Below are 27,284 nucleotides of genomic sequence, written 5' to 3' on the forward strand. Positions count from 1 at the left end.
TATAATATATAATATAATATATAATATATAATATATAATATATAATATATAATATATAATATATAATATATAATATATAATATATAATATGTAATTTATAATATTTAATATGTAATATATAATATGTAATATGTAATATGTAATGTACATTTATATAATATATTATATAGAATATTATAGAATATTATATATTTCTTTAGAAGAAATATTCTTCTAAAAAATTTCTTCTAAAGTATGCACAGTGATGAAATAGGTGGAACAGAAAGCCAATAGAGAGGGTCTTAGATTTGTGGGCAATGACAGACACAGATGTTGCTCCTTGATGCTACTAAATACTAAATTCTAGGATTGCCTTAAATAGTATGTCCAGCTCTAGTTTGCCAGTATGGGAAAAGCATCAATAAACTGGAGTGTGTTTGGCAAATGGCCATCAGGATGCTTGGAGGCTGGAGCCCTTGTCCCTTATGAATAAGTGAGAGGAGAAGGGTTGTTCAGCCTGGAGCAAAGAGAAGCTTTGGGGGGTCCAGCTAGAGAGAGGTCACTGATAAGACAGAGTCTCATTCTTGACAGTCACATGTGGCAGGAGGACAAGGCAAGAAAGCAATGGACATAACTTGAAATATAAGATGTTCAGCTAGGTGTAAAGAAAACCAAATTTCACCCTCAGAATAGTTAAGCAGTGGAATAGGGCCCCAAAGCATTTGGGCAGTGTCTACCCTTGGGGTTTTCAAACCTGGCTTGGTAAAGCCCTGAGCAGCCTGGTCTGACCTGGCAGCTGAGCCTGCTAAGGACAGAGGAGCGGATTCTCTATTGGTCTGAACATTCCTGAATTGGGTCATTGACACGGTTTATGAGTCACCTTTCATATAAGAACAGTTTATCTACATTTAGGGAAAAAAACCCAACCATCCAGTAAAGCAAACATTGGTGGCTTCCCCACAATAATCACTGTAAAATGAGATACCTCTCAAATTCCTTACTACACAAAATGAAGGAAAACACTATGGTCCTGTTCTTTGCCTTTCTAACTCCTAGCAATTTTCTGGGAGCCACTTCCTATACATCCTAGTTCTTGACATTCCTGATCCATGTTGCATTATTCAGAAGCTTCTGCCTGATGATTACCAATTTCCTTTCCAATTTTCCCTTCTCTGTGCATAATGCCCAGTCCAGTGTTGTGACATAAAATTGACTGCCTGCTCCACCACTCCTAGAAAAAATAATTCAGTATGTGCTGAGCACCTCAGTAGAATCTTGGCTCATGAACAGGCTTACAATTAATGATATAAAAAGATATACAGTTATCTATATTTATAAAAAATAAAGATGGTATAAAATCATGTCTCTTCATTGCTAAATAGAAACTTTGCTTAATAAAAAGCGCATTGGAAACAAAAAATTGTTTGCCTCAATATATTCAGCTTCATCTTCCATGCTTTAAAACTGTTCTGTCATCTACAGAAGCCAGTACTGTGAAATTGAAATACCTGTATGTGTACTTGAAAGATGAAGAAAGTGTTTCCCCAGGCATTTTCACTAGGAAAATGAAGGTGCATTTATATGTGCTATCCCTTCAAAATGTTTTCTGAGATAAAGTTGTTCACAGAATAATTTCAGCAAGTCATTCTTGAGTCTTTTAGATCTCTGACTGAAGATTATTTTCAAATAGCCCTTTGAGAATGGATTTTCAGAACTCAGGCTGGAATAATTGGTATTCCTCAGACAAATAAGCTGTATATGGTATATTCTGTCCTTGAACAGGCAAATGTGACTCTAATTTCAGGCTTTTTTTGACACAAGTCTTCAGATGAAAGCCAGTATTCTGATGCTTTGTACATTTTGGCCTTTCTTCATGTACTATTAGATGTTTCTTGAAATAAAGATACCAAAAATCTTAAAATATTGTTCTACCAGGAAAGAAGAGCCTGCTGGAAGTTGTTTTAAGGAGCTGAGCAGTCCTGTTGAATGCAAGAGACTTCTTTCATTTGCAGAGCAGAACATACATCAGAGGTTAAGTAAGTCTTAAACACCTGATTTGGCAGCAAAACCCATCAGTTGTACTCCTTGGCTCACATTTGCTAGCGTTCCTGTACTAAACCATCTCCACCTGCTGGGACAGACAATGTGCAGATGACTTTCTGAGTTTTCCCATGGTGGGTCAGTCACAGGTCACTCTGCAAATCTCCCTGAGTACACTCAGGTGTGTTCTTGTGTGGGGACAGCGAGGTGAGGGGAGGAGAGATGATTACTGTGGTAGCAAACACGAGTCCCCATCCTCTTGGTAGCTGAAGTTCTACCTTGTGTGACACCAGAAACTGGAGCCTGGGGAGCTCGAAGGGCTTCCTGGTTACAAAGCAGATTAAAAGCAAGCTTGATGGCAGGGTGGTGCTGTGCTCAGCAGTGCCTCAAGTCAATGCATCTTCCTTGCTGAGTAGTCTCTATGGAAAAGGATACCAATGATGTTTGGTTTTTTTCTAACAGATTGTTTTGTTTGGTCTGTCTGTTTACTATTAATAGTAGGCTGGTTTCTCTATAGTACAGGTTTGTCAGGGATGAGTCTATTTGAAAACACATTTCTTGGCCTGTCAAGGAGCTTTTACATGCATATCAGTGAGGGAAGAATTTATACTGTGCCAGGACTGGAAAAACTGCTTGACAAAAAGAAGTAGTGCAGTAGGAGAGATCTTACTTTAAAAACAGAACTCAGGACCAGAGGCATTGGTGCATGTCTTAGTAGTCCTTTTAGATTCAGTTTGAATTTATTGAAAGCAAAACTCACTAGAATATAATCGGATTATATATTAAAAAGAAAAAAAAAAATTATTGGGCTAAGAGTCCAGACCTGGAAGTGAAAGAAAAAGTCAACAAACACCACATGCAATCTGTAGTGAGCCTTGGTGCACAAGAGTGTGTTCACTGTATGTAAGCACACAAAGTGCTGGGGCTAAAAATAAATTTACTTTCTGCACTATTGTATAATAGAGGAAGTTTTCCAAAAGCATTTAAAACTGCCTGACACCCCTGGCTATCCAGGGGATGGCACTTATCTAAAGTCCTACAGTGTTTCTGAGTACGTTCCTCTCCTAGAAATACAGGTGATGTTCCCTGTTTACATGCATACGCTTGTGTAGATTGATACAGGCAATTCCTCCCCCTTCAGTGCTTTCATAAACTGGTCCTCATGAGCTGCTGCTTCTTCCCCTGGGCAGTCAGCAGGAGAGTGGCCAGAGCAGACAGGGTTAGGCTCAGCTTCCACTCAGTTTCACCCACCCCCATGACAGCACCACCCATCCTAACCCCTCCCTGTGACAACACACATTTGAGGAGAAGTAAGCATATCTAGAGAGGAAACTTTTTTAATGAAGAGTTTTCTCTCCAAAGGAGATGTAGAAAGCTGTGGTCTTGCACAGTTTCTAAAGCTAGTGAACTTAAACAGGAACTAAAATAAATGTGCAAACTGTGTTGTTGTTGTTCACCTCTGTGATATGATCTCCCACTGTAAGACTACTTACTGAACCACTGAATTGTCAGTGTGTTATTGTGTAGTGTATTTTTATAATCCCCCATACTGCTGAAGTGAGCAAGTGGGGCATTATGCTATTTATAGCAAAAATATGTGGGTTTAAAATGGAATTTTAAAATTACCTGAGATTCCCTCATACACAGAATTTAGTTTTTATATTTGAAAAATAATGGGAGTCTTTTAGTAATTATATTACCTTCTAGCTGGAAAGCCACTTCCTTTAAAGATAAAAAAATCTGATATCAGAAGCCTGCTTGGAGCCTAGCGCACATCTAATTATCTCTCTCAGTCTTAATTATTTAGCAAGTGCTAATAAACTGCACGTATCATGGCACTCATGTGTAATAAGCATATAAATTTAATTTATTTTTTTCCCTCTCTTTGAAGACTAACAGACATGGAATTCAATCACAAGGCAATGGCATTATAGACTCCAGTATAACATGAGGTTTTAATAAGCCTCCTGTTTGCTGCACACATGTGCTTAAGACTGCCTGGAAACCAAATCAGTAGAAAAAAGGGATTACTTTAGATTACTTTGAAATGTGCATTGTTTGAAATGGCCTCTGGTGACCAGCTTTCATGAATGGCTGATTTTACTTGTGGGGCACGTCATCTGGCTCAATTATACCAGGCTCTTTTGTGTGACAAGTGCACTTCTTGTCTGTGTTGAAATATGAAATTCTAAAACAAAATAAATCAGATGGTGAGAAATAAATTTAGATAACTGTATATTATTAAAAGTTTGCAACCTAACAATGGGCATTCTTCTTACTGAAAAATATGTGGGAATTTTGTTTTGAAACTTCCACAAATTTGAATTTAATATAAAAAACATTAATTTTAATTTTCTTTAATGCTCTTTTCAGCGATATTAGCAGCATTAAAATGAAACGCACATTTTTCTTTTCTCAAAGACAGATCATTTCTCCTACACTTGTGTATTTTTAAAATGTTATTGGAGTTTGTTGTTTCACCTTAACAGATGAAGTGTTGGAAACTTCTACCTACTAAGAATATCCCTTAACCTGTACAAAATTATAAAAGTGGGTTAGCAAGCCTGCATTGCACTTTCAAGTCACTGCAAGCTTTTTCCTTTCCTGTTGGTAACTGTTTGCAAAATTACTATGTAAAAACGTAATATAAGGTTATGATTCTCCCTACCTGCAATTACTTTAAATTATAGTTACTTTAAATTAATCTAGCCCGAGGCACTGAGGATCCATCATTAGAATACACATATTACATTTGAAAGGGGAGGAGATATCTGATTGATTAGTTAAGTGTGTTGGAAATCCAATAGATAATGATTAGATTAGACACAGATAGGAACTACATTCTTTGTGTTCGCTGCAAATCCTGTACTTTACAACCTAGATTAGGGGATTAACCTTTAAGAAGAAATGGTAAATCTTGCTTTTTCCTGACTTCTGCTGTACTGTAAATGTGTTTCCCATGGCTGCAGGCTCAATATTCCCACAGGAAACTGACCTGCAGATTTACACGGTCGTGCCTGGTAGTCTGAGATTGCAATGTTTGCCTTTAAACACGAGATAGAAGGGTAAGATGTGAGAAGAGTTTTAACACTGCTAAATTTAAAACAGTCATCTGTCAGCAGCTTTTTTCACTGAAGTGCTTCACTGTATTAGTGAAAGTGAGAGTTGTTATTGTTGTTGTAGGGTGTTACAACCCTCTAGTCGTCAATGCAATATGATTTAAGGGAGAGATTTAAGACCTCTGAACTACTGGGTGCAGATGAACATCTCGCCTCCCTGACCTTTTATTATGTAGTTTCAATCTGTCTGCACAATCTTCATGCAATTACTAATCTTATGAAGTTTCTAATTTTGTTGAGTCTCAAACCACACACTTATGATTCACAGCATAGACCACTTTGAGAGGTCCATCCACCCTTTTACACAAACATCAAAGATTCAGAGCAGCTGTATTTGTGTGGCCCAGAAAACCCCTTTCAACTTCTTTCACTCTGGAGTTTCCATGTGTGCAAAATGTTCTCAAATACAGCAGCAATTTCAGGTGGACACATCTCAATTTAAAGCATACAACTTATGGTTGTATGTATGTATGTAGGTGTAAACCCTGAATTTGACATTTGTAGGGTCATGGATGGATGAAGCCATCTTCAGTTTATATGATGCTACTGACTGTGATCTCTGACACTACAGGCAGACTGGCAGATTTTTGAAATTATGCTGAGCAGGTGCCCAGAAATGTGACCAATCTCCAAGGTCACATTGGAAATTACAAAACACTGAAAATAACAGAGTCCCATCAATGAATTAAGAGTTTTTCTAGTTGTCCTTTGCCTTTCCCTTTTTTTTTTATTGAAAGTCTGATTTTAAGGAAACAGAGAACACTGGGATTATATTCCTGTAAAAAAAGCTAATTAAAGCCCAAACTGTCAAGTTGGCAGGTTAGAGGTAAAATTCATAGGAAGATGCTCTTCTGTTTGAGGTGAAGAAAGAAAGCTGATTTTCTTGTGGTGGTTGATATCCCAGAATTTGTTCCTTTGAGAGGTATTAGAGAAGCCTATAAGAAAAAAGTTACCCAAGATTATCTTTTGTATAAAGAAAACTATGTAACTGAACACTTGCAATGTCAAGACTTTCTGCTTCTTTTCTATGCATTTGATGTATTTTTGTGCAAGTTCCTTGCACTTGTCAGAGAATTTTAAAAATGTCCTAAGTTGCAAAACATTTGTTTGTGGACTATATCTTAATTACATAAAACTGTGTCAATTTATGGAGGCAAGGAAATCTAACTATAGAGAAAATATCTGTAGGATACTGGATAGCAAAGAGGAACACAACACAAATAGGTGCTGCATTAGAAGTTTATTGATTTAAGAACCATGTGATTCTTACATTCTCAATTCACTGGAGATATTTATTACTAATATCTAGGGAACAGAATCCAGCATTCTCATTCTCAAGTTTGCTGATGATACAAAACTGGGTGTAGTGACTGATACACCTGAGGGCTGTGCAGCCATGGCAGAAGGTTTGGACTAGATGATTTTCAGAGTTCCCTTCCAACCCAACTATTCTGTGAATCTTAAGCTCCACAATTACAGTCCACATTATTACTAGTATTGTTGTTATTATTACCACTGTTTCCTTTATTGTCTGATCCATTTTTTTCAAAGGAAAGCCCACTAGGACAGTGGTCCTTAACCTGTGACTTTGGATAATATAATGCCTCAATGTTCATGCTCAAAAGAGAGCACTAATGCAGAGAAGACGAAGTTGTTTGCCCTTTGTAACCCCTTGGTCATGAATTACTGATGTGGGGCATAGCACATGGTACTGAAGATGGACACAAGTCCAGTATCATTACTCACTATCCCCACATTTGATGTCAGATTTACAAACAGGTAATGTGTTCATGTAAGCCAGATTCCCTGTGCAACAATATGTAGAAGCCACATTTGTAGAATATTAAATATTAATAAGTTCATATATCTTTAAAACTTCTAATGGCATATCCATGTGCATATTCAGTGTCCTTTTCATAAACCAAGTGCATGACTCAGAAAGATTTTTATTGGCCAAACACAAAATGGCATTTTAAGTGAATTGAGTGACAATGTGGACATGAGAACAAAGTGGCAAATGCTCCTTTTTGAATACTGGCTGCCTTTTGTTGTGTTCCAAACTCAGCACTTTTAGTCAATGTCATGAAAAATTTTTAACAGTTCTGGATCAAAATGACTGTTCTGCCTTTTGCTTTACTTCTAAGTCACTGAAAGATGCTCTCTTAAAAGATCTAGAAATAAAGTCCTGGTAGTTTTTTATGCCACACCACACAAAGTGGCAGTGTAGCCTTTCTTTGCAGTGCTCTGCCAATGTAATTCAAGTTTCATGGGTAATTAATTCTCCACATCAATAACTCCCTGAACTGCATGTTATAATACTAGCTGCATAGAAACAACTAAAGATCCAAGTTTTCAAATTGTATTCCTTGCAAGATGACTGTAAGCTATGCATTTCTACTCCTGTGGGGAAAAAAAAGTTACTTTCTTTGGATTCTTTTGGTTTCATTTATTTACTAACTACAATTTGGTTATCATAGGTATCTTCAGAAGAAAAATATACTCTAAAATTCCCATATAGAAAATTGTCTATTTGGCTCAAAAAAAAAAAGCCTTTTGTAGTACCATCTTGATTTCTTAATTAAAAAAAATACTATTTGATTCCCCATGTAACTTTGAAAAGGTCTTTTTTTAGAATTTCTCCTATTATTGTCTGTTTCTCAAGACAAATTGCAGTGTCTGCAGGGGCACTTATATTCTACCAGTCAGTATCTAACACAAACATTGCAGCCTTGTCTTCCCTATCAACTCTGTATTTTGAAAGTTTTCTTTACTTCATTTCCTTCTAAAACTGGGAAACAACCTGTAAAGGGAAAAGTTGTAGAAGATTACATTTTAATAAAGATTTGCCATATGCAAAACTGAAATATGAGGAACAAAACATGGCATTACTGTGTGTGCTCTTGTATAAGAACCATTTGATAAAACTTGTATAATTAATTTTATATGTATAGATATATCCTGACATTTTCCTTTATCCATCAAGGAGAAAAAAGTTAGAGTGGGAAGAGAAATTTGCATACTCTTATTTCTAGCAAAGACCTGCCTAAGGTGCCTCAAACATGCTAGAGGAAAGGGATTTTTAATAAACTAACCAAAACAGACCAGACAGGTTGAAATTATGGATACTTGTTAATGTCCATTTGGATAAGTGTAAATTTTATTAGCACTGAGGTATAATTGTGAGGAGCTTGCAGTTTCATGTGATGGGGGGTTATTCAAACACGTTGGTGCCAATGTTTGCTCAGTGCAGTCAGGATGACTGCACTTTCTGGGTCAACATTGTCTGAAAAAGTCTGTTGTACAACTGAGGTAAAAAACTAAACATTGAGTCTCACTTCATATAGCCTTTCATGCTTTGTGATGTGAGTCAAAGTTTCACTATTTAAAGATCAGACATCTAGAGACATTGTATTTCTGCTTTTGCGCCAAGAGCATGTAGCTGGTGTCTGGCAGAAGGAAGCTGACTTCCCTGGTGACCCTTGGTCTTTGGGGCTCTTGTCAGCTTTTATATGACTTAAGAGCATATACATGGAAATGGAACTATTTTTAAAAGTCAGTCTGGACTAATTACAGACTTCCAGTTACTTATCTGAATGTCGTGTAATCACTGAAATAGCATTTGCTGTTCGATGGTGATCCCCTGTATTGACTTTGCAGTGCTGTAATGTTAGCAGAAGGCTGGAGTCTTGGTTGGTGCAGAGACAATGAAAGACAAGATTTCTCTGCCACAGACACTTGGATTTTCCTTTTAAAGACGTTCACACTCTTCTGGTGTAATTACAGCCTGCCAGAGTGAGGAGCATGAAACTGTTTAGCTTGCGAAGCTTAAAATAAAAGGTGTATGTGGAAACAAGAACACCATCCTTTTTCTAGCAGTCCAGCACCAATCCCCATCCCCTCCTCTGCTGTGGCTTCTTCTAGCAGTCCAGCACCAATCCCCATCCCCTCCTCTGCTGTGGCTTCTTCCCCTGAAATTTAGAGCATCTCCCCATTAACGCATTTTTAGGTGAGTGATTGGGGGGTCCTTTTGTTTTCTGCATTGCTCTCATTATTTCTGTTATTAATCTATTTGTGGCTCACGTTGCATGTCTGAAGTCTCAGGTGTGGGTGCACAGATCTCGTGATTTATGCTCCAGTCTAATTATGTAAGGCACACCCCAGTTCCCATGCAGCCTTCCCCTTGGGCAAACTTCTTGATTGTTCTTGGGCTTGGGTGGGTCTGTGAGGTTTTTTTTAATTGACCAATATCGCCGTGCTTTTATCCACACTCCCAGAATAAAACCAGAAAAATGTATGTGGCAGGTCAATACCCTGGAGGGAGCAGGCATGACTTCGTGGTTTCTTTCCCACCCCCTTCCTTTTTGCCCCCAGATATTCCCTCCCTTCCCTTGTGTTACAGACGGGTTTTGCAGAGCTTCAGTCAGCAATGCCAAAAATGTCAAAGTCTAAGTGGCTACCCCTTCCTCTCCAGACCAATCAGTCATTTTCAGGTCTGAATGTGCTGCAGCGAAGCCAAGCCTCTGTGCTTGCAGCAGGTCTCACAAAAGCAGGGCTGTTTGACTGACAGGCACGGGGAGAGGGCTCTGATAAGGCACTGAGACAGGTCTGGGAGCAGAGTATCAAGGAGGAGGCTGTGGCAGGGGTACTGTACATTATGGATGAGGCACTCAGCTCGGCCGTTGATTGATTGAGGGATGGTTGTGCTCTTTCACAATGCTGGGTAAGATCATATGGACTGTCATTTAATATGAGCTTTCTCATCAGTGGGAAGATGACTTTTCACACAGTGATCCCATGCAGATTGCAAATAACTGCTATGCTCTCCTCTCTGCTTTTTAAAGGATTAGTCTCTCATGCAGGTGGGTTAACCGAAAACACTGTTAGTGTTTGCCAGGCGTCATATGCTGGAATTTATGCTTGTTCTCAGAATCTCACTATAAATCTGACTACAAATATTGGAAAAGCACCTGTGTCTGATGATGTGAGATACATGTCCTTTGTCTCTCACAGTCAAGGTGCCATCCAACCCCTGCGTAGGTTTGGTATTAAATTAAGTAGGGGAACTATGGAGAATGCAATGTTCTTCTACTCTTTTCTTTCAGGACAGAGAATGAAGCTGTAACAAGCAGTTCTGGAGACTTTGAAGCACAGCCACAGTACTGAGGTCTCTGACTGACAAGGCTTCTGCTTTCTCCTTCTCACAGGGCTCCTCCTACAGATGTTCTGAGCACGTCTGCATCCCAGCAATTTTTCACTGCACCCAGGTACTGAATGTAAGGAAACAAGCTGAATAAAAAGAAGCGTGGGGAGTAGGAGAAGGAATACTGTGAGGAATTTACCAGAAGTCATGTCTATACAAAATGCAGGCATGACTTCAAGTAAAAATTATTTGAGAGAACATAATTGCAGAATGACTGAGTTTATTCTTAGAAAATGACAGAATAAACCTCTTGTCCAACAATCTGGGTTATAATCATGTTAAATGGTATGTGTCAGGCTTGACTTCCCTAAGTATCATCCTTTCAATGTATGACTGGAAATTTATTTATTGCTTTAACAGAATCTCTTTTCCTCCCTACAGGTCTTGAAAACTAGAGTTCAGGAACTTCTGGATCAGTCTTCTAATTGAAATATTGGAACTACTATGAAGCCTTCTTGGTTTGCACTCATGTTGGCAGTGCTCAGTACTGAAATGCTAACAAGTCACTGTTCCACCATCAAGTCCCCAAGGTTCAGAGGACGTGTGCAGCAGGAGAGAAAAAACATCAGACCAAATATCATCCTTGTACTCACAGATGATCAGGATGTGGAGCTAGGTGAGAAATAATTATTGTTTGTTGCTACATTTTGTCATGAGTCTTTCAGTAGTTTATGTCAAGCAGAAAGAACTTTAAATTCAAAGAAGTTGCTGGTCCTGGAATAGTGTCAGAATGTGGGACAAGTTTGGAAAATCAGTCAACAAATATTAGTTAATAGCATTCATCACATTTAATTATAGCCTGTAAGAAATATATGTTTATCAGAATCCACCATGGGAGGCTTTACTCAGCACAAAAAAAATTATTTAATAATGCATGCAAGGACATATGTGTAAAACCTTGCATCAAAAACCTTTTCTCACTCTACAATTTTTTGTAGCATTTAAAAATTTGAGCTTTTATGAGGCCAGCATTTCCCTGAGTACTGTATAGGTGTCTCTATCTCCACGTATTTGTCACAGTGGTGTATGTCATCTGACATGTTTATCCACACAGACAAACTCATCTAGTTGCAGGATTTAGTAATCTTAATATTTGTATGAATTACTGAAGTGTTTGAAATCCATCTGCTTTAAAAACTAGGCCTTATGTATAAAAGCATGGTAATTTTTCTTTCACAAGTATACTACATATCTGAGCACATACCAGTCAGAAGTGATTTTCACATATTTTTCTTACCGTGGAAAAAGTTAAAACACTTAGATGATGTTCCAGGAGGTCTTTGAATGTTTTCCATTAAGTAAGTTAGAAAGATATTAATGGTAGTTATGCATATAACTGATTTTTTGGTTCACTGCCCATAATGAAAAATCAAGGCGAGAAAGAGGATCATTTTAGGTTACCCCCAAGCAAATATTTTGGGTTGTGAGATCAAAAAGGTGAAAAAATAGCAAGTTGAAAAGAAATCTTGAATCTTAGTTTGGTTTCTTTTTTTTTTTTTTTTTTTTTTTTAATGAGAGACATATTTTAATAGAAGTATAGTGAATTTCTAGACAAAATGACACATGACATTGAAAAATGAATGCTTCATTCCATAAAACTTAATTTGCTCTAAAATCACATACTTTCAGACAGAAGATTGTAGACAAAATATGGTCTTTGTCTAAAAGCTGTTCTCTGGTTGCTAGCATTTTTATATTTGCCATGATGCAATAATAATTCCATAGTCCTGCAGGGTTCTGAGAAGATAATTAATAAACTATATTTTGTGACTGAGGATTGCTGTTTTTATGCAGCAGAGCTCCAAACATGTTCTTTTAGATCTGAGTGATTCTTCTCTTTTTTTATTTTTCACTCTTTCAAACCTCTGCTCTGTTTAGCCGTGCTGCATAATGAATAGCTGTTCCCAGCTCTATTTTTGGTCTAAAATACGGCTCTTACCACGGGAGTGCATTTCTTTTTGATAGAGCCCTTCTGAAAAATTTTGTTAAAAGGGTCAAGTCAAGTCTTTCTTTTTGTGGTTTGAAAGAGCCTACTTTCTCCAGGGCACTGGGGAAGGTAGGGCACACATTTCTGAGCAGAGTGTTACCAACTTGCTGTCTTCATTCTTGCGAGGAGGTTTGCGAGCGGTGAAAAAGGAGGAAGGATGTGGCGAGTCACTTTGTTCATACTGTGGAGCTCTTCTCTTTGAAAGCTGCTCTGAATGTTCACAGGGCGCTCTGGCTCCTATTAGCAGGCAGCTGAGCAATAGCCTGGGTGTGTATGCATTCCCAGTGCCCTGAATGAACACACAGGTTTCTCCCTTTCATAGATCATTTCACAGGAAACAGGATTCAGCCCCAAGATTTACTGTACTGCATTATTCGCACTTCTGCCAATAAATCATTCTGCTTATTTGAAAAATAAAGTCAAACTGTTTTCCATGTGTGACTTTTCCTCTTGCTCTTCGTTGATTCCTGAGAAAAGTCTTAAATTTCTCAAAGGTCATTGGGAAGTAACACTTTCTGCTACAAACAGAATAAAACTTAGGCATTGGTATCCAAAAATCACAGGACTGAAAGTAGCTCAATATGGATTATTTGATATTGTACTCCCAGCATGAATATTTCTAAAAGCTATTCTAAATGAATGCTTTAACATAAAAGCATATAAGGTGCATTATAGACTTCAATCAGGAAGGATTTGTCTCCAGAGCTTGTATAAGCATTGAACCAAAATATTCATCTGACTGAGTGCAACTGATATATAGAGGAGTCATCCAAAGTAAAATTTGCAAGAGACGGGGAGTTTGCATTTTGTTAGTGCTCAAGCCATAGAAGTATGCACATCTTTCTATTGATCTGCACCATCCCCCTGAGTTTTGCATTTTGAGTGCAAGGAAATTCAGCAGAGTTGCTGTCTCACTCGTGTTATTAGATAAAAATAACAAAGTGCCCCACAAGTCCAGCCCCTTTCTATCTATGGGAGGAGCAAGGATATTCTAGATCAGGTGGTAGATTGCAGCTTAAGCTGTGTGAAGCAGCCTGGCCCCACAGCTCTTGAAGAAACTCAGCAAATACTTGGGATCAAAGCTCCCAGAACCCAGAACTTCTCCTCTCACAACATGCTGTAGCTCTTCAGGGCAGTGGCTCTAGATCTTCAAGCAAAAAGCAGCATTTTGCTTGCTTTTTGGTCTCTTCCCCTCTTCCCAATTCTCCAGTATTTGCACACATCAGTACCTCAAAATATGACACCCCAATCACTCTTATAGTCTGTAAAAATATATCTTGCATATTGTCAGAAAGGAGTAAAAACCAATGAGTATGTTGGTAGTTCCAGTGGTTTTGACTCTTTTTTACAGCCTAATGCACCACCCAGTGAAATCTATATAAACCAGCTACTGAATAGAGCACTGGGTAAAGAGATCACAGCATCATCTAGATACATCACATCAGGCATAATTTGCCTGGTGTGCTTTCCATCTTCCCTAGAAATAAAGCACTAAAAAATATAAGCTGAAAAAATGGGGATATGTGCTGAGATCTGAAAAAGTCCATTACCTTCCTGGGGCCTTGCATACAAACTGTATTAAGACATGGGGGCTCCTAAATAATCCCTTTGTGGAGATGCTCACCTGTGATGAAAATCCAAGGCAACTTTAAAGACTTGATACCCTGGTTGCCAGACATATTTCTTGAGATATGAGAATAGACTGAGAAGCGACACTGAATTTCTTGTCTGACAAAGCTCACTAACTTCTGTGGGGAAGTTATGGCCATTCCCAGATCTCTGGTTCCCCTCAGGTGCTCCCCAGTCGGTCACGTAGAGCGGGAGTGTCCTGCTGACAGACAGTGCCTGAGTACATGTGCCCTGGAGACTGTGGGCCAGATGGCAGAAAACACAAGCTGTGAGGAGAGCCACAGACAGCAAAGGATTATAACTTATATCAGCAAGTTTTATCTCCTGCTTGTGTTTTGTTTTCCTAATGAGGAAGTCTCACCTGCTTTGAAGTGCCTGTTCCAGAATTTCCAGAGAGGCTTAATCTATTATCAGTGTCAGTAAGTGCATACCTGGAGGGGAAACTTAGTCATAAACAGCAGGTTTGCAAGAGCAGAGGGCTGACCAGCTGGAGGAATGAGGAAGCCCTCTAACAGCTACTCATTTATAATACATGGAGGCAGGAAAGTGCAGATCAGCTCTGCTGCAGTTACTGTGCATTAGGGTACCTGAATAGCCCACTTTCTATCAGAGCACCTCAAAGCACTTTACAGCTGACTTCTCAGGAATAAACTGTGACTTTTCAGAAATGGAAGAGCTCTGCTGAAAACAAAACAAAATAAGAACTAAAATGTCAGTCTGAGGTCCAAGATAAAGGCATGTAGAATGAGGATGTCTCTCATTTGTCTTTTACTTAATGATTCAGTGAAATGCTCCTACTCATGCAAATGGAGACCTTTTGTGTTCAGGGACCTCTTCTACTTTTCTATATCCCTAAGCACATGGGGTTCAGGAGAGCACAGATACAGATGTTCTGCATTTAGAAAATAAGGGCTATGAAGGACAAAGAGTCCATAGAGATGGTGACTTTTATACACAGTATTAAATGTATCCTTAAGGACAAAGACCCTGGCATTTAAAATGAGATGCTGAAGACCCTACTGCCTCTTCCCTTCTTTAAAATATTTTTTTATGCAAAAGACTTCATATTCAGCACTGACTCATTAGCCTAAAACCAAAACAGAGCATGCTTAACTTCAACTATTAAGATAATTTGTACGATTTTACTGCTAACACATAAAGTCGAGTCTCCTTGGGAGTTTTATGGTTTTACAGGCAGTTTGCAATTGCTTTAGAATTTTTTTTAATTTGACTTTCAAGCAACATAAACAAAACCATCAAGAAAAATTCTTGTTGTATCAGAGGAAGCAACAGACCTAAATGTAAAGGACAGTCAACTGTACAAAAAAAAAAAAAAACCAAAGGAAAAAAAAAGAAAATAAAATTTGGAAATTTTTTTTACCACTAACATTGTGCAAGTACTACAACTCACAAACTGGTTTCCTGGGCACATACTGACATATCCACTGTTCACCCCCACCCTTCAGTCTCTGCTCTGTTGGATAACATAAAGAACAAACTTTGACAGCTGTCAGCAAATACTGACAGACTCTATCCAGGGCTGCTCAGCCTTTCTGAAATCAGAAATCTGCAAGCCCTGCCTCTGTCACCTTGCAGTTCATGAAGATGTTTTGAAGGATGCAAAAAATGTCTTTCTCCTTTAAAGGGTATCAGTGTAATTTCTTGAGAAATGTGCTGCATTTTGCCAAATTTTGCATACATTTTTAGCTCCAAAAATTGATTTTGAGCACAGTGCTTTAGTTTCAGAACCAGACATGCTGGTCTTGTGTCCACAGAAACTTTCCTTTAGAAAAATTGCTATGCAATTCTCTCCTTCCTTCCTCCATCTCTTACTCCCTCCTTAACTCCCCTCTCTCTATTTTTCTGTTTCCTCTGATATCTGATAAAATGAAAGAGTATTAACATTTTCATTGATAATATCAGCATTTTACATATTTTGCTGGCGTGTTGACTAATAATTCACTCTGTGTAGCGTACAGCTTTTCTACAGCTGCATTTGAAGAACTATTGACCTATACATTTGATACAGCTTTGACACTGTTTCTAGATTAGTCTGTATTTTAACTTTGAAGTCTGAGAAAAATAAAATAATTCCATCTTTCTGGAATCCTTAAAAATATTTTTGTTGGTATAGTAAAAATGTGATCTTTTCCCTTAAAATTACCAAAGCTACCAAGTGAAGCACACTGATGTTCAGAGGCAAGCTAATCACTGATACTTTACTTTCCATGGAATAATAACAGTCAATATATCCAAACTATCTTTCCCAGCACAGTGATGATCAGTACCTCTTATTGCAGGGTCCTTGCAAGTGATGAATAAAACCAGGAGGATTATGGAGAATGGAGGGGCCTCTTTCATCAATGCCTTTGTAACGACCCCGATGTGCTGCCCTTCTCGATCCTCCATGCTGACTGGGAAGTATGTGCACAACCACAACATTTACACCAACAATGAAAACTGCTCTTCCCCCTCATGGCAGGCTACTCACGAGCCTCGAACCTTTGCTGTGTATCTCAACAACACTGGGTACAGAACAGGTAAGAGACAAAGCAAAGTTCTTCATTAAAGTGAAGGTGATATATTCAGCAATCTCTCTTAAATCACTGCCTGAAATGAAACTGTTCTTGCTGTGATAGAGTTAATTTCCTTCCTAGTAGATTCTGTAGTGTTGTGTTTTGGATTTAACATGAGAATAATCTTGATAACCCAACAGTGTTTTTAGTTGTTGCTAAGTAGTGCATATACTAAGTCAAAACTTTTCAGTGTCTCATTCCCTGGCTTCAGGAAGGCTGGAGGGGCACAAGAATTTGGGAGGGGACACAGCTGGGACAGCTGATCTAAACCAGCCAATAGGATATTCCATACCACAGGGCATCATGCTCAGTACATAAAGTGGGGGAAAACTGGCCAGAGGGTGGTGCTTGGAAACTGGTTGGATATTGGTAAATGAGTGGTGAATTGTTCTACTGTGCAATACTTAGGGGTTTGGGGGCTTTTTGTGAGGCTTATTTCTCTCTCTCTTTTTGTTGTCTCTGATAATTTTATTATTATTAATATAATTATAATTATTACATTTCATTTAAATTGTTAAACTTTTTTTATCTCAATCCATGGATTTTATCTTCTTTCCTATTCTTCTCCCCATCCCACTGTGGCAGATGTGGGCAGCAAGAAAGCAACTGAGTGGTATTTAGTTGCTGACTGGGGTTAAAACACAACAGGAGCAACTGTTGTCCCAAACTGGCTGTGCAGGGCAGAGGTTGAATATCATGGAGAGGGAGGGTAGTCCTGCCTGCTGGTCCACATCTGCAGTAACAGCCAGGTAAAGAAACCCACTGGGGAAGCAGCATATTTTACCATTAGGATGTCCCAGGTGGGAAATAAGCTGTTGGGCAGTTACACCTACCATGAAAGAGGTGCATTTTAGTGGCATTGTGGGTCTGGACTGGCAGTTCCAGACGTGATTATGGTCAGTATTACGTCCTGCTTGTGGACAGCTTCTAGCAGTTATGGAAGAAGATGTCAGGGCCAGGCTGGGAACGGGTGCCAAAGACCTCACAGGAGTGGAGGGACTGTCATGGGAGCAAAACAAGGTGAATGGTATAATTTAAACTTTGCCATGAGGTGATATTTCATTTGCATTTTCTGAAAAGGAATAGAAACATGCCTTTAAGAAGGATTGTTCTACTGTGCACCAATAAGATTTGATAGTTTCCTTGTAAATTCCTGGTGGTTTTCCGTAGTCAGGAGATCCCTTTCCTGTCTACAAAGAACTCTTCTTATTCCTCTCGCCTGTGCTTGAGCTTGATGTAAAACTCGATTCATTTCTGCATCACCTATCCCCAAAGATGGGATGTGTGGACACGTTAGGCTCCAGCCTGGCTTCCCCTTCCCGAGGTACCGAGCTGTGCGAGGCTGTCAGAGTGCAGTTTGTCCAGAAATGTCGCTCAGCTACAAAGACTCCCCTTTACAGGGCAGGGAGGCACAGATCTCCTGCCAGCTGCCTTCCTACAATGTAACTGGCAGCAAAGAGACTGGTTTCTATCGGCAGCTTAGGCACAAGGAGGGATTGCTTTCAAAACACAGAGCTGGCAAATGTCTCCATGCTGTCTGCTAGTCCTAAATCTCTAAAAGCTGCTGCATCCAATGCCTCAAGTTTATCTGTGCCTGTGCTATCTTTTCTTCACCATACACAGATTTTACTCTTTTTTCTTCTGTCTCTCTGCATCTCTAGTTCTGGAGAACTTATGTTTCCTGTATTAAAAACAAAACCAGACAAATCTTTAACTTTTTTTGTTAGGAAAAAAGTGTTGGCTCTGCCACATGAGCTGAATAGCACTTCAGCCTCTATTAAGCTGGTCTCAGTGAAGTTGCCATCTGAGTACAGCACTGCTAAGCCTGAGTAGGGCTCAGCATCAAGGCTTTGGAGGGGAAAAGGAAGGAAGAGCAAATTGACCATCACTGTCAGCAAAGGTGCTGAATTTGACCTAAAAGACAAGCTTTATCTCATGACTTACATCTCAGAAATCCTTTCTGCTTGATGTGTGGCTCCTGCATGTGGGATCTGGCTTTAGTGTTCTTAAAAAATTAATATCATGTTAGTTTCTCATCTATGCTTTCCACAAACAAATGCTTCACACATAAACTGGACAGCTCTGTCCCCAGCCCTTCCTGCCCCTCTGAGGGTAAACACTGCTTTGAGCATATCTTCTGCACTGCCTTGTGTTATGAGGACATGTGGAGATACTTACTAAATGCAGACCTGACCCTATTACATAGAAAGGAAAAAGGGGTCAAAAGGAAAGGAACAGGAAAAAAGTACTTTTTCAAAGGCAGGCAGAGAGAACACCAGTCCTAAAACTGTCAGGATAGGTGAGCTTTAACAAAGGGCAGAAAAGAGTAGAAGAAAATGGAAACAAATGGAAATACCTGCATGAATCTCCAATTCTGGCTGAGGTACATTGTTCATACCTACAATACTATGGCTGCAAAGATTTATCTTTTTACTTCTTGTAAAAGGAGCCTATCTTCTAATTAAGCCACAATTATTTTTGAGGTGGTAGCTTAATTAACAGCGGATCTTATAATACATTTTTCAAGGGTAGTGTTGCCTTATTAAAAAGTCACCAAAAGTCTGCTACCCAAATAATAATCTACACTTCACAGCTAGAAAGTTTAGTAAAATTATAATGACTTAAAAATACCTGGGAGTCAAGAATAATTGGGAGAGAAAATGAGGAAACTGTGGAGAGAGGTTTCAGATGTTATAGATACTTACCCTGTGCATTTCTACGTGTTTTGACAGTAAATCAGTAACCTGTTCAATGGGAAACTGAGACACAGAAAGAGAAGTGAATGACTCAGGCCAGTCACCAGTTTGGTGACACTCCTGATAAGGCACCTGACCAGAGAGCTCCAGTCTGGATGAGACAATGTGCAATGCCTCTAACCTGGTATTCTGTAATAATGAGAATTTATGCATTTTTTGCATAAGATCAAATTAATATATTTCAATGGAAATATAGGTGCCGGAGAGTGTTTCTGTAATGTCCTCACTCCAAACAGTTTTCAATATCTATAAAGCTCCCATTGTCTAAACCTGCAGCAGCCTTTACTGAGCTCTCTCTATTGCCATGGATCACATGGGCAGGCTGTGATGGGGGAGCCCTGCTGAAGCCACGAGGACTCCACACATGCACAGCAGGCCCTTTAAAGTGAGGTCTGAAACGTGCTCTAATAAACTGCGGTTATAATTAGAGCCCACTGGGGAAACCTGGCAAAGGACAGAGTGGTTTTTTCTTTCCTTTTTCTATTTCATTCTACTCTGATGTGACCTAAGGGCAACGTTGCATTTCATGGAAGATTGTATGTCAGTGGTAAATCATAAGTAGGCACTGTGCTGGACACTAGCAGGGCAGGCAGCTTTCAGAAACAATGCTGGGCAGTAGCAGGGCAGACAGTATTCAGAAATAACACTGCCAAACCAAAATCACTTTTGCTTCCAATTATAATTTTCCAAAACTATTAAGGATGTTTCAATGTTTACAGTTCCCCTTATTCACAAGCTGTATGTTAATGCAGCAGTGAACCAACTGCATGGCTTCTTGATTGCCCACAAAATATTAAATTTGAATTTGTAGGACATAGCAGGGAAGGCACACAGTAAAAAAGTAGAAAGAGAAAACAAAGCAGCTCTGGAGAGTTTCAGCAATGACATTTGTTTTAATTACATAGGATCCAGGCAGTCACACTAAAGAGGAAAAACCCGGTCCCTCACTTTCAAATTTTTTGGAAATTGTGAGAAAAACTTGAGAAGTTTTCCTTCATCTCATAGTTTTCAATGCCAATAGATATTCCTTCAGCTACTCAGAAGTCTAATTCATAAATTTATTAACTGCAGGAGTTAGAGGTTTTGCTTGATGCTTTCGAGCAAAGTATTGGCTGCTCACTTGCTGCACTTTTAGTCTCATAATTTCTTTATCTTCTACTGCTCTGTCCCAGTCCTATGGCACATAGTCTTGCCTCTCAGATGTGCCCTTTGCTGTTGCTGGTTCCCTTTGTCATTCACCTACACAAATACAAGGGAAAACCCCAGAAGTGCAACCTTGGCTTCATTAGTAGGAAATGGGGATTGTGGCATGCCTTAATAATTGAGCTGCAGCCAAGCACAATCTTGGTACTTTAGAAGACAAACCATGACGTGAGAACAGCCAACATTCAGATGATATAAATAAAATAACCATTTCAATTTTAAGTAGTGGGTCATACTTTACATACTGCAGGATTTTGCATTTTTACCAGCTGCAGTTTCATCCCTTTACAAATATGAAAAGAAGTATAAGTTTAAAATTCTTACCCTGACTTAACACACCTACGCACTCTAAACCCTCTCTGGTTAATGTTACTTTTAGAATTACCACTCTCTAATCCTCTCTCCCTTTAGCCCTTCACAGCCAGTGTAACTGTGCAGGAGAGAGCAGGACTCTTCCTTGGCTCAGCAGCTGCTGACAGTCTCACAGCACCATGCCAAACACAGGAGCAGCTCTCCCTTCATGGAATCCCACCTGAAAGAACAGGGATCACCAAATTAGGCAATTCTTTGCTTGCACTTTTTGGAATTGTCTTTGGGAAGATGTATTTCCCAGTATTGTATTTCTTGCTCAGATGTGTCCACTGATTAGGATAACATTCAGGATTCATGCATGCAAGTGTTCTGAAGTCATTTGTGGGACAAAAATGGTGACATGCAAAGTTAAGCAGCTCAAATGTTAATTCCTAAATGGCTTCATTTGTAAAACTCCAAACTCCAGAAGTGGCACCGAGATGCCCCTATCTGGCATGTTTTGACATTAGTCAGACTTCTGTGCAGTGATGAACAGAAATGGTCACTTGGTTGACAACTGGCTAATGTGTTCAACAGCTCATGTCAGTGTGTCCATTGACATCTGTCACTTATGGGAACATTTCTTGGTGTAATGAACAAACAACTAATAAAGCACTGAGATGACAGGAAGCTGAAAGCTAAGGAGTATTTAAACTGTGCCCCATTCCCTTCTGACACACAGAACGGAAAAAAATACGTTAACCTTTCATAAAGAGAGCAAAAGCTATGCCTCCTGAAGGTGTGGGCAGACAATAAGTTTTCTCTGGAGGCAAAGCCAGTGTGTTTCCTGTTCACAGCCTTGCAGAACAAATCACTACCAGCACTTGCTATTTTTAATCTGCATCATTTCAGTGACCTAATTTGTATCTTGCCTCATGCATCTTTTCAAAGCATGGAGGGTGGCACAATATGATACAGGGGTGGGAATGAGTGATCAGACAATAAGTCCTGGTTTGCAGATTATTTCTAAAGTAAAAAAAAAAAAGAGAGAGAGAACTCTGACTTTTCAGGTTCTTTTTTAATTTGTATGAAATATTCTGGGAAACATCAAACATAATTTAATCTGTAAATATTTTAAATAATTAAAAATATGTGTCACTTTTCAGAAAAATTTGCACATTCTGTTTGTGAAAAAAATGTATAAAGGAAAGTGAAGTATGCTGAATGTATGCATATAGTCCACAGAAACTGAAATGTAGAAGAGGAAAAAGGCCAAAAGGATAACATGCAGGATTTTCTAGTTCTATGGTATCATGTGAAGTAAAACTTTTTTGGTTTCTGTCCAGGACCTCATCAAAAACCACAGTATATCTGCCTACTTATGTTTAAAGCAGAATTCTATGCTATTAAGTATCAGGCAGAAAACCATACACTAAAGGACTTTTAGCAAATTTATGTATTCAAGTGCTTAATTTGGGAAAATCTGGGTAGAATGTTTTGTGTGCAAAAATTTCATCTCTTGTTCACATGGCCAAATTATAGTCTTTGACTACATAACAACATGCCACTTTATGGAGGGTGACATTTCCTCGGTTTGAAAAGATATCAAAAGACACATTGCTGGTATCCACATCAGCAAGGATGAGGGGTCTCATATCCCATCTGCCAGATCCCACTGCTCACTTGCTGAGAAACTAAGCAAAGTGGGGTTTTATCACATGTGTGGGGCTGGGCTATAGGTTTTCAGATGTCTTATGAAGGGCAGGAACCAGGGAGACTCAGGAGTCCTTTCAGACACTGTTGGGTTCCTCCACTCTGACCAAAAGCACTTCTGACTCTCTCCATCCTACCCCCATTAGGCAGTGCAGTGTCCACTCCTCAGTTTTCTAACCCTGCAAGACATCACCTTGGCCTCTGCTCTGAGCCTTGTCCCTCTGCTTGTCTGTCCTCAAGCCATTCCCTCCCTTCCTCCCTCCCTCCCTCCCTCTCTCCCTCCTCTCTCAGGTCCAGTCAGTTCTTGACAGACACATCCTGTTACCATTAATGATCTCCTTTTGCAGCCTGATCAGCAAATCTGCTTCTCCTACCCGCTTGTCAATCAGCTTCTTTCTCCTTTCTGGACTCATTGTCCCATTTCTTGGTTGACATTGCCCGTCCTGGGCCCCCAAGCCCCCACTGCTCCTTCCCCCTCAGCCCCTTTGCTGGCTTTCCTGCCATTTCCCAGACTTCTTATCAGGTCACCTCCTGCCCCCTGCACTTCCATCAACTTTCTCCCACCTACTGACACCTTTAACAGGTGGACGGAGAATAAATGTCCTGAGGTGTCCAGATCTCCAGCACATGCAAATTGCAGGGTTTTATTCAAAGGATTCTAATAGATGCCTCCTTGACAGAGAGTCCATCATGCCTTTCACAGAGTTCCTGCTCTTGATGCAGAGCATGTAAGTGCTATCAAATGAAATCTCACATAATTTTTTTCAGATGTTTAGCCTAATTCCTTTTCCATTACTGCGGTTCTCAAAGATGGCTACTGTTTGGGCTAAAAAGTTTCAAAAAATTCAGCCTGAGGCAGACATCCAGTGTGGAAAATTTAAGTCCAAGAATAAGAGAGCTATAAGCAGCTGAAAACAGGGTCTTATAATGAGAAGTGTCAGACAACATCAATATTGGAAAGTGCTACCAGCTTGGCCCATAATACAGGCTTTGTTAAAGACATCACCCAGGCTAACAATTGCTATATCAAGTTATAGGCTAATGCCTTTTGCAACTGCTGACTTATAAAATCCTTAATGATCTTTTTGGTTGCAATGGTAAACCTGGCAGCAACTGGGAAAGACCCACAAAGCTGGAGAAAAAGTAGAAAACCTGAGGTTTTCTATGGTGTTTTAAGTTACAAGACTGGGAACCGTGAAATCTGAATTATATTCTTGGCAATGCCACAGGCTTCCTGCATGACTTAGTCCAGCTGAAGGTTAACCTCTTGGTGCCTCAGTTTCCTCACCATATTTTTTGGGACAATGCTTATTTCATTTCCTAGGCAGTGGTGGCATACTGAGCTGGTTTTCAGTGACTTGATACACTAATCCTCCGCAATTTTTCAACAGAAGGGGAAAATCAAACTTCTAGGGTTTGAATCTTTATAATGGGGAGAAAGCAAGGAGGAATTTGCTGGAATGATTCCGAAGCTGAAGCTGTGTTGGGTTCTGTCCACAGAAACATAGAATCACTGCATTTGAGTCCTGAAATGTGGTATAAACAGTGCCTTGCCACTCCTGTAAATGGTTTCCTGACTTAGTTAAAGGAAGTGGGCTGTCTACTTAAAGCCCTTGTCTGGGTCACGGTGACTAAACCTTTCTGCAGTGTGGCTTTTTAAAGGCTTGCGTTTATTTTAACTCGGAAACGTTCCCATAAGCCTCAACAAATAACAAGGGCGTATAACATAATGTATGTCCTTTGATCCATGGAAGAGCAGAGATGTCTCACTAGTAGATGTAGCCCAGTTCACCTGTGCAGAATGCTGACAGGACTTAGAGGACTAACTATTGTGTAATACTGTAAACATTAGTCATAATTGCTTGTAAAAAGTACTGGGAAAAGAAGTCCTGGGAATTCCAAGAATTTTAATCACACTCAGCTGTAAGTACTAGAGATCCCCTGGATCAAATTATATTTGTCTTGCACCCTTTGCAACCCCCTGGATCTCTCACAGTCCAGTACAGAAATCATTAGCTAATTGTGAAAGGGAAAACAAAGCCCTATCTTAAGGCATCTGCTCATGTCAGGTACCAGACATGTATACTCTGCAGCCCCTCCAGAGACACAGAGATGTCTGTTAAACTGTTCACCATGCCATGTGTTGTTGTTTGCATAAACATAATTGAACATACTAATACAGAATATGATTATTCTGATATACTAAGCTGCACTACATGTGATTAGAAAATAACAATGTGTCCTGGGAACAGTTAGCAAAACTGCCAGAATGCAGATAAAAATTGTCTTATTAAAATGCAAAAGTAAGCATTTATCTTTCCTGTTATCCCTATGGGGGCCATTACACATAATAATGAAAAGATGTCCCTTGAAATGACATTACTTTTTAATGAGGCTTTTACCCACTGAGTCGTAATCTCCATTTTACTAATTACAAGCAGAAATGGCTTCCTAAACCATTCCTAAACCCAAACTCCTGAGTACAAGCAGCTTCTGAAGCTGAAGCTTCCCAGTTGGTTCTCAGACTTGGGCAATTCAGCAAGTGCTGGGCTACAGCTAAGTCAAAGATACAGCTGAGTTGACTCTGCCAGCCAACCATGTGAAGACCCAGCAAAGACATCTGCACTTCACAGTGTCAGTTCCTGGGCAGTTCTGTGACATATTCCATAGTGCTTTACTTGTTAGCAATCCTCTGGTTAAACAAAAAACAATGAAGGCACCCGTGGTGATTACTTGCTGATTGTAATTTGGTCCCATGGACACTCCTGTGCTTTTCTTTTACTCTGGCTTTTTTTTTCATTCAGAGTGAAGAGCCAGACACTGACTATTGTTGCTGGGCCCCTGTTCTGACTCACTTGCCCGGTCCTATTCTCAGTAGTACTCAAAAGACCACATGGTGCAAGGACTGAACGCTTGTATTTCAGTCATGCAAATGGCTTTTCCCTTCATCTGTCTAATTACTCATATCTTCCTGAGCTTATGACAATAAACCATTTTTGGTTAAGGCATTTTGGCAGATATGATCCATTATCACAGCCACTGTTTCTTCTAGCATTCAGGGTTTTGCTACACATTTGACATGGGAACTGCTTTACACAGCAATGGGGCAAACATCTATTTCTGCAAACTGTCACTCATGGAGCTGCTTAAAACTTGACAGCACTGAGATTATTTTTATGATAAAATACTAAATCATTGCCAACACAAAGGTGAATGGTTCAGGCTGTCAATCCGACTTCTCATAACAGGCACTGAAATATGGGGTTTGGGGGGCCAAGAGGTGTCTAACAAAGCATTATTGAAGTTAGAAAATTAAGTAATCTAAAGCAAGGAAATTCCAAGATGAATTGACCCTCCCCAGCTCCAAGCCATCCTTTCTTTTCCAAATTCAGTTTATCTATTCTCGTCCTTATGCCACAGGTAATTTCATTTGTTCATTTTGTGCTGGTGGCTTTCTCTCAGGTTATGAATTTCAAACGAGAGAGAGCAAGAAGGGGTGAGAGAAGCTGTTGGCTTTTTGTTTTAATGCCAAAAATTAAATTCTGGGAACATTCTCAAATCCCTAAAGGAACACTCCATTGTGCTGTTGTGATGTTAAAGTAAGAAGGTGGAGTAACCATCTGGGTGCTATAGTTTTTCTGAGCTTGGTCATTTTGAGACAGGTTTTCATAGCCACCTCTGTTACTTACAAAGGCTCTACATCAAAATCCACAGACACTAGAACTTCTTAGAGAAAAGTTTGACAATTATTTTTAAATGGGTGAACCCATTTCTTTTTCCCTAGTCTTTTTCTTGGAAATTACTGAACTGTTTGGCTAAAAGATTCCATAGAGCAAAATACAGCCTGAGTCAGATAGCATGGAAACTATCACCACTAATGATTAAAGTTTGGCAAGACTGTAAATAGCAGAGTCCAGGTCTCTGAGTGAGTCAATCTTATTATAGATGGGGCAATCAAACCATCCTATATGATAAATTGTCATAACTTCCATTTCTCAATTTGAAAGCCTCTGAAGTTTGTGAGAGTCAGGTTGGCAGTAGAGCCCTTTACTGATGAGCACAGCACACAGAGGTTCCCCAAAATCGTACAGCAGCTGCTGGTAGACCTGGGATAGCACTGGGGAGGGTTGACCTCAGATTTCCCCTGTAACCACAGGCTGTCCTTGGTTTTGCTTGGCTCAGCAATGCTTCCTCTCTCTCAGTTACATCACTGTCCCATACTTTCCTTCACTGTTGTCTCTCTCTGCCTTGATTTCCCCTTCTCCTCTTTCCTTGGCTTCCCTTCTCACAATATTTCAGCCTTTACCCATGTACTTTCCCATGACATCTGGCTGAGAGTTTAAACCAGTTTGGCTGCCTTATGAGAGGTATGGTTTCCATTCCAGAAGACAACAATGCTGGGCATGTATTCCCTGCCCACTGTCACCCTCTTCACCTCACAGCTCTTGATTTCTGGTAGGCCTCAGGATAAAAAAGGAGACAGGTTGGATTGCCTTCTTGGTAACTGTGGGAAGAAGAGCTGGAAGCCTGGTCTAGTGTCTGTGGGACTTGTTTATATGTCACATTCCATATGGTATATGAAAGTAACATTATATATTACTGTAATCTGTGGTTACATTTGGCATTTGGCAGTTCCCTGATTGAATTGCATCATATTTATGTTGCCTCAGACAAGTCTTAATCATGAACATTTTGATTTTTCCACCAGTTTTCCCAAAAGTTCACCATGCCCACATCAATCAGATCAGAATTATTTGAGCTCTTCCACAAATGTGCTTTTTTTGGTTAGAT

General features: G+C 39.5%; 1 protein-coding gene and 1 long non-coding RNA gene across 11 annotated transcripts in view; both read left to right on the top strand.

The window, feature by feature from the left end:
- Nucleotides 1–27,284, top strand: part of LOC306799014 — a 604,175-nt gene that overhangs the window by 120,744 nt on the left and 456,147 nt on the right. The window lies entirely within an intron of this gene.
- Nucleotides 1–27,284, top strand: part of SULF1 (sulfatase 1) — a 135,854-nt gene that overhangs the window by 62,771 nt on the left and 45,799 nt on the right. For 6 of the 10 annotated variants that reach the window (XM_079299502.1, XM_079299505.1, XM_079299498.1 and 3 more), the window contains 3 exons: nucleotides 10,343–10,402; nucleotides 10,720–10,954; nucleotides 16,255–16,494. In XM_079299502.1, the coding sequence (XP_079155628.1) occupies nucleotides 10,783–10,954; nucleotides 16,255–16,494 (412 nt within the window). In that variant the 5' untranslated portion in view covers nucleotides 10,343–10,402; nucleotides 10,720–10,782. Of the gene's footprint in view, nucleotides 1–10,240; nucleotides 10,412–10,719; nucleotides 10,955–16,254; nucleotides 16,495–27,284 lie in introns of all 10 variants that reach the window. The other 4 variants (XM_079299507.1, XM_079299500.1, XM_079299503.1 and 1 more) reach the window with 3 other exon arrangements.

This window comes from Erithacus rubecula, assembly GCF_903797595.1.
Source record: "Erithacus rubecula genome assembly, chromosome: 3".
NCBI lineage: Eukaryota > Metazoa > Chordata > Aves > Passeriformes > Muscicapidae > Erithacus > Erithacus rubecula.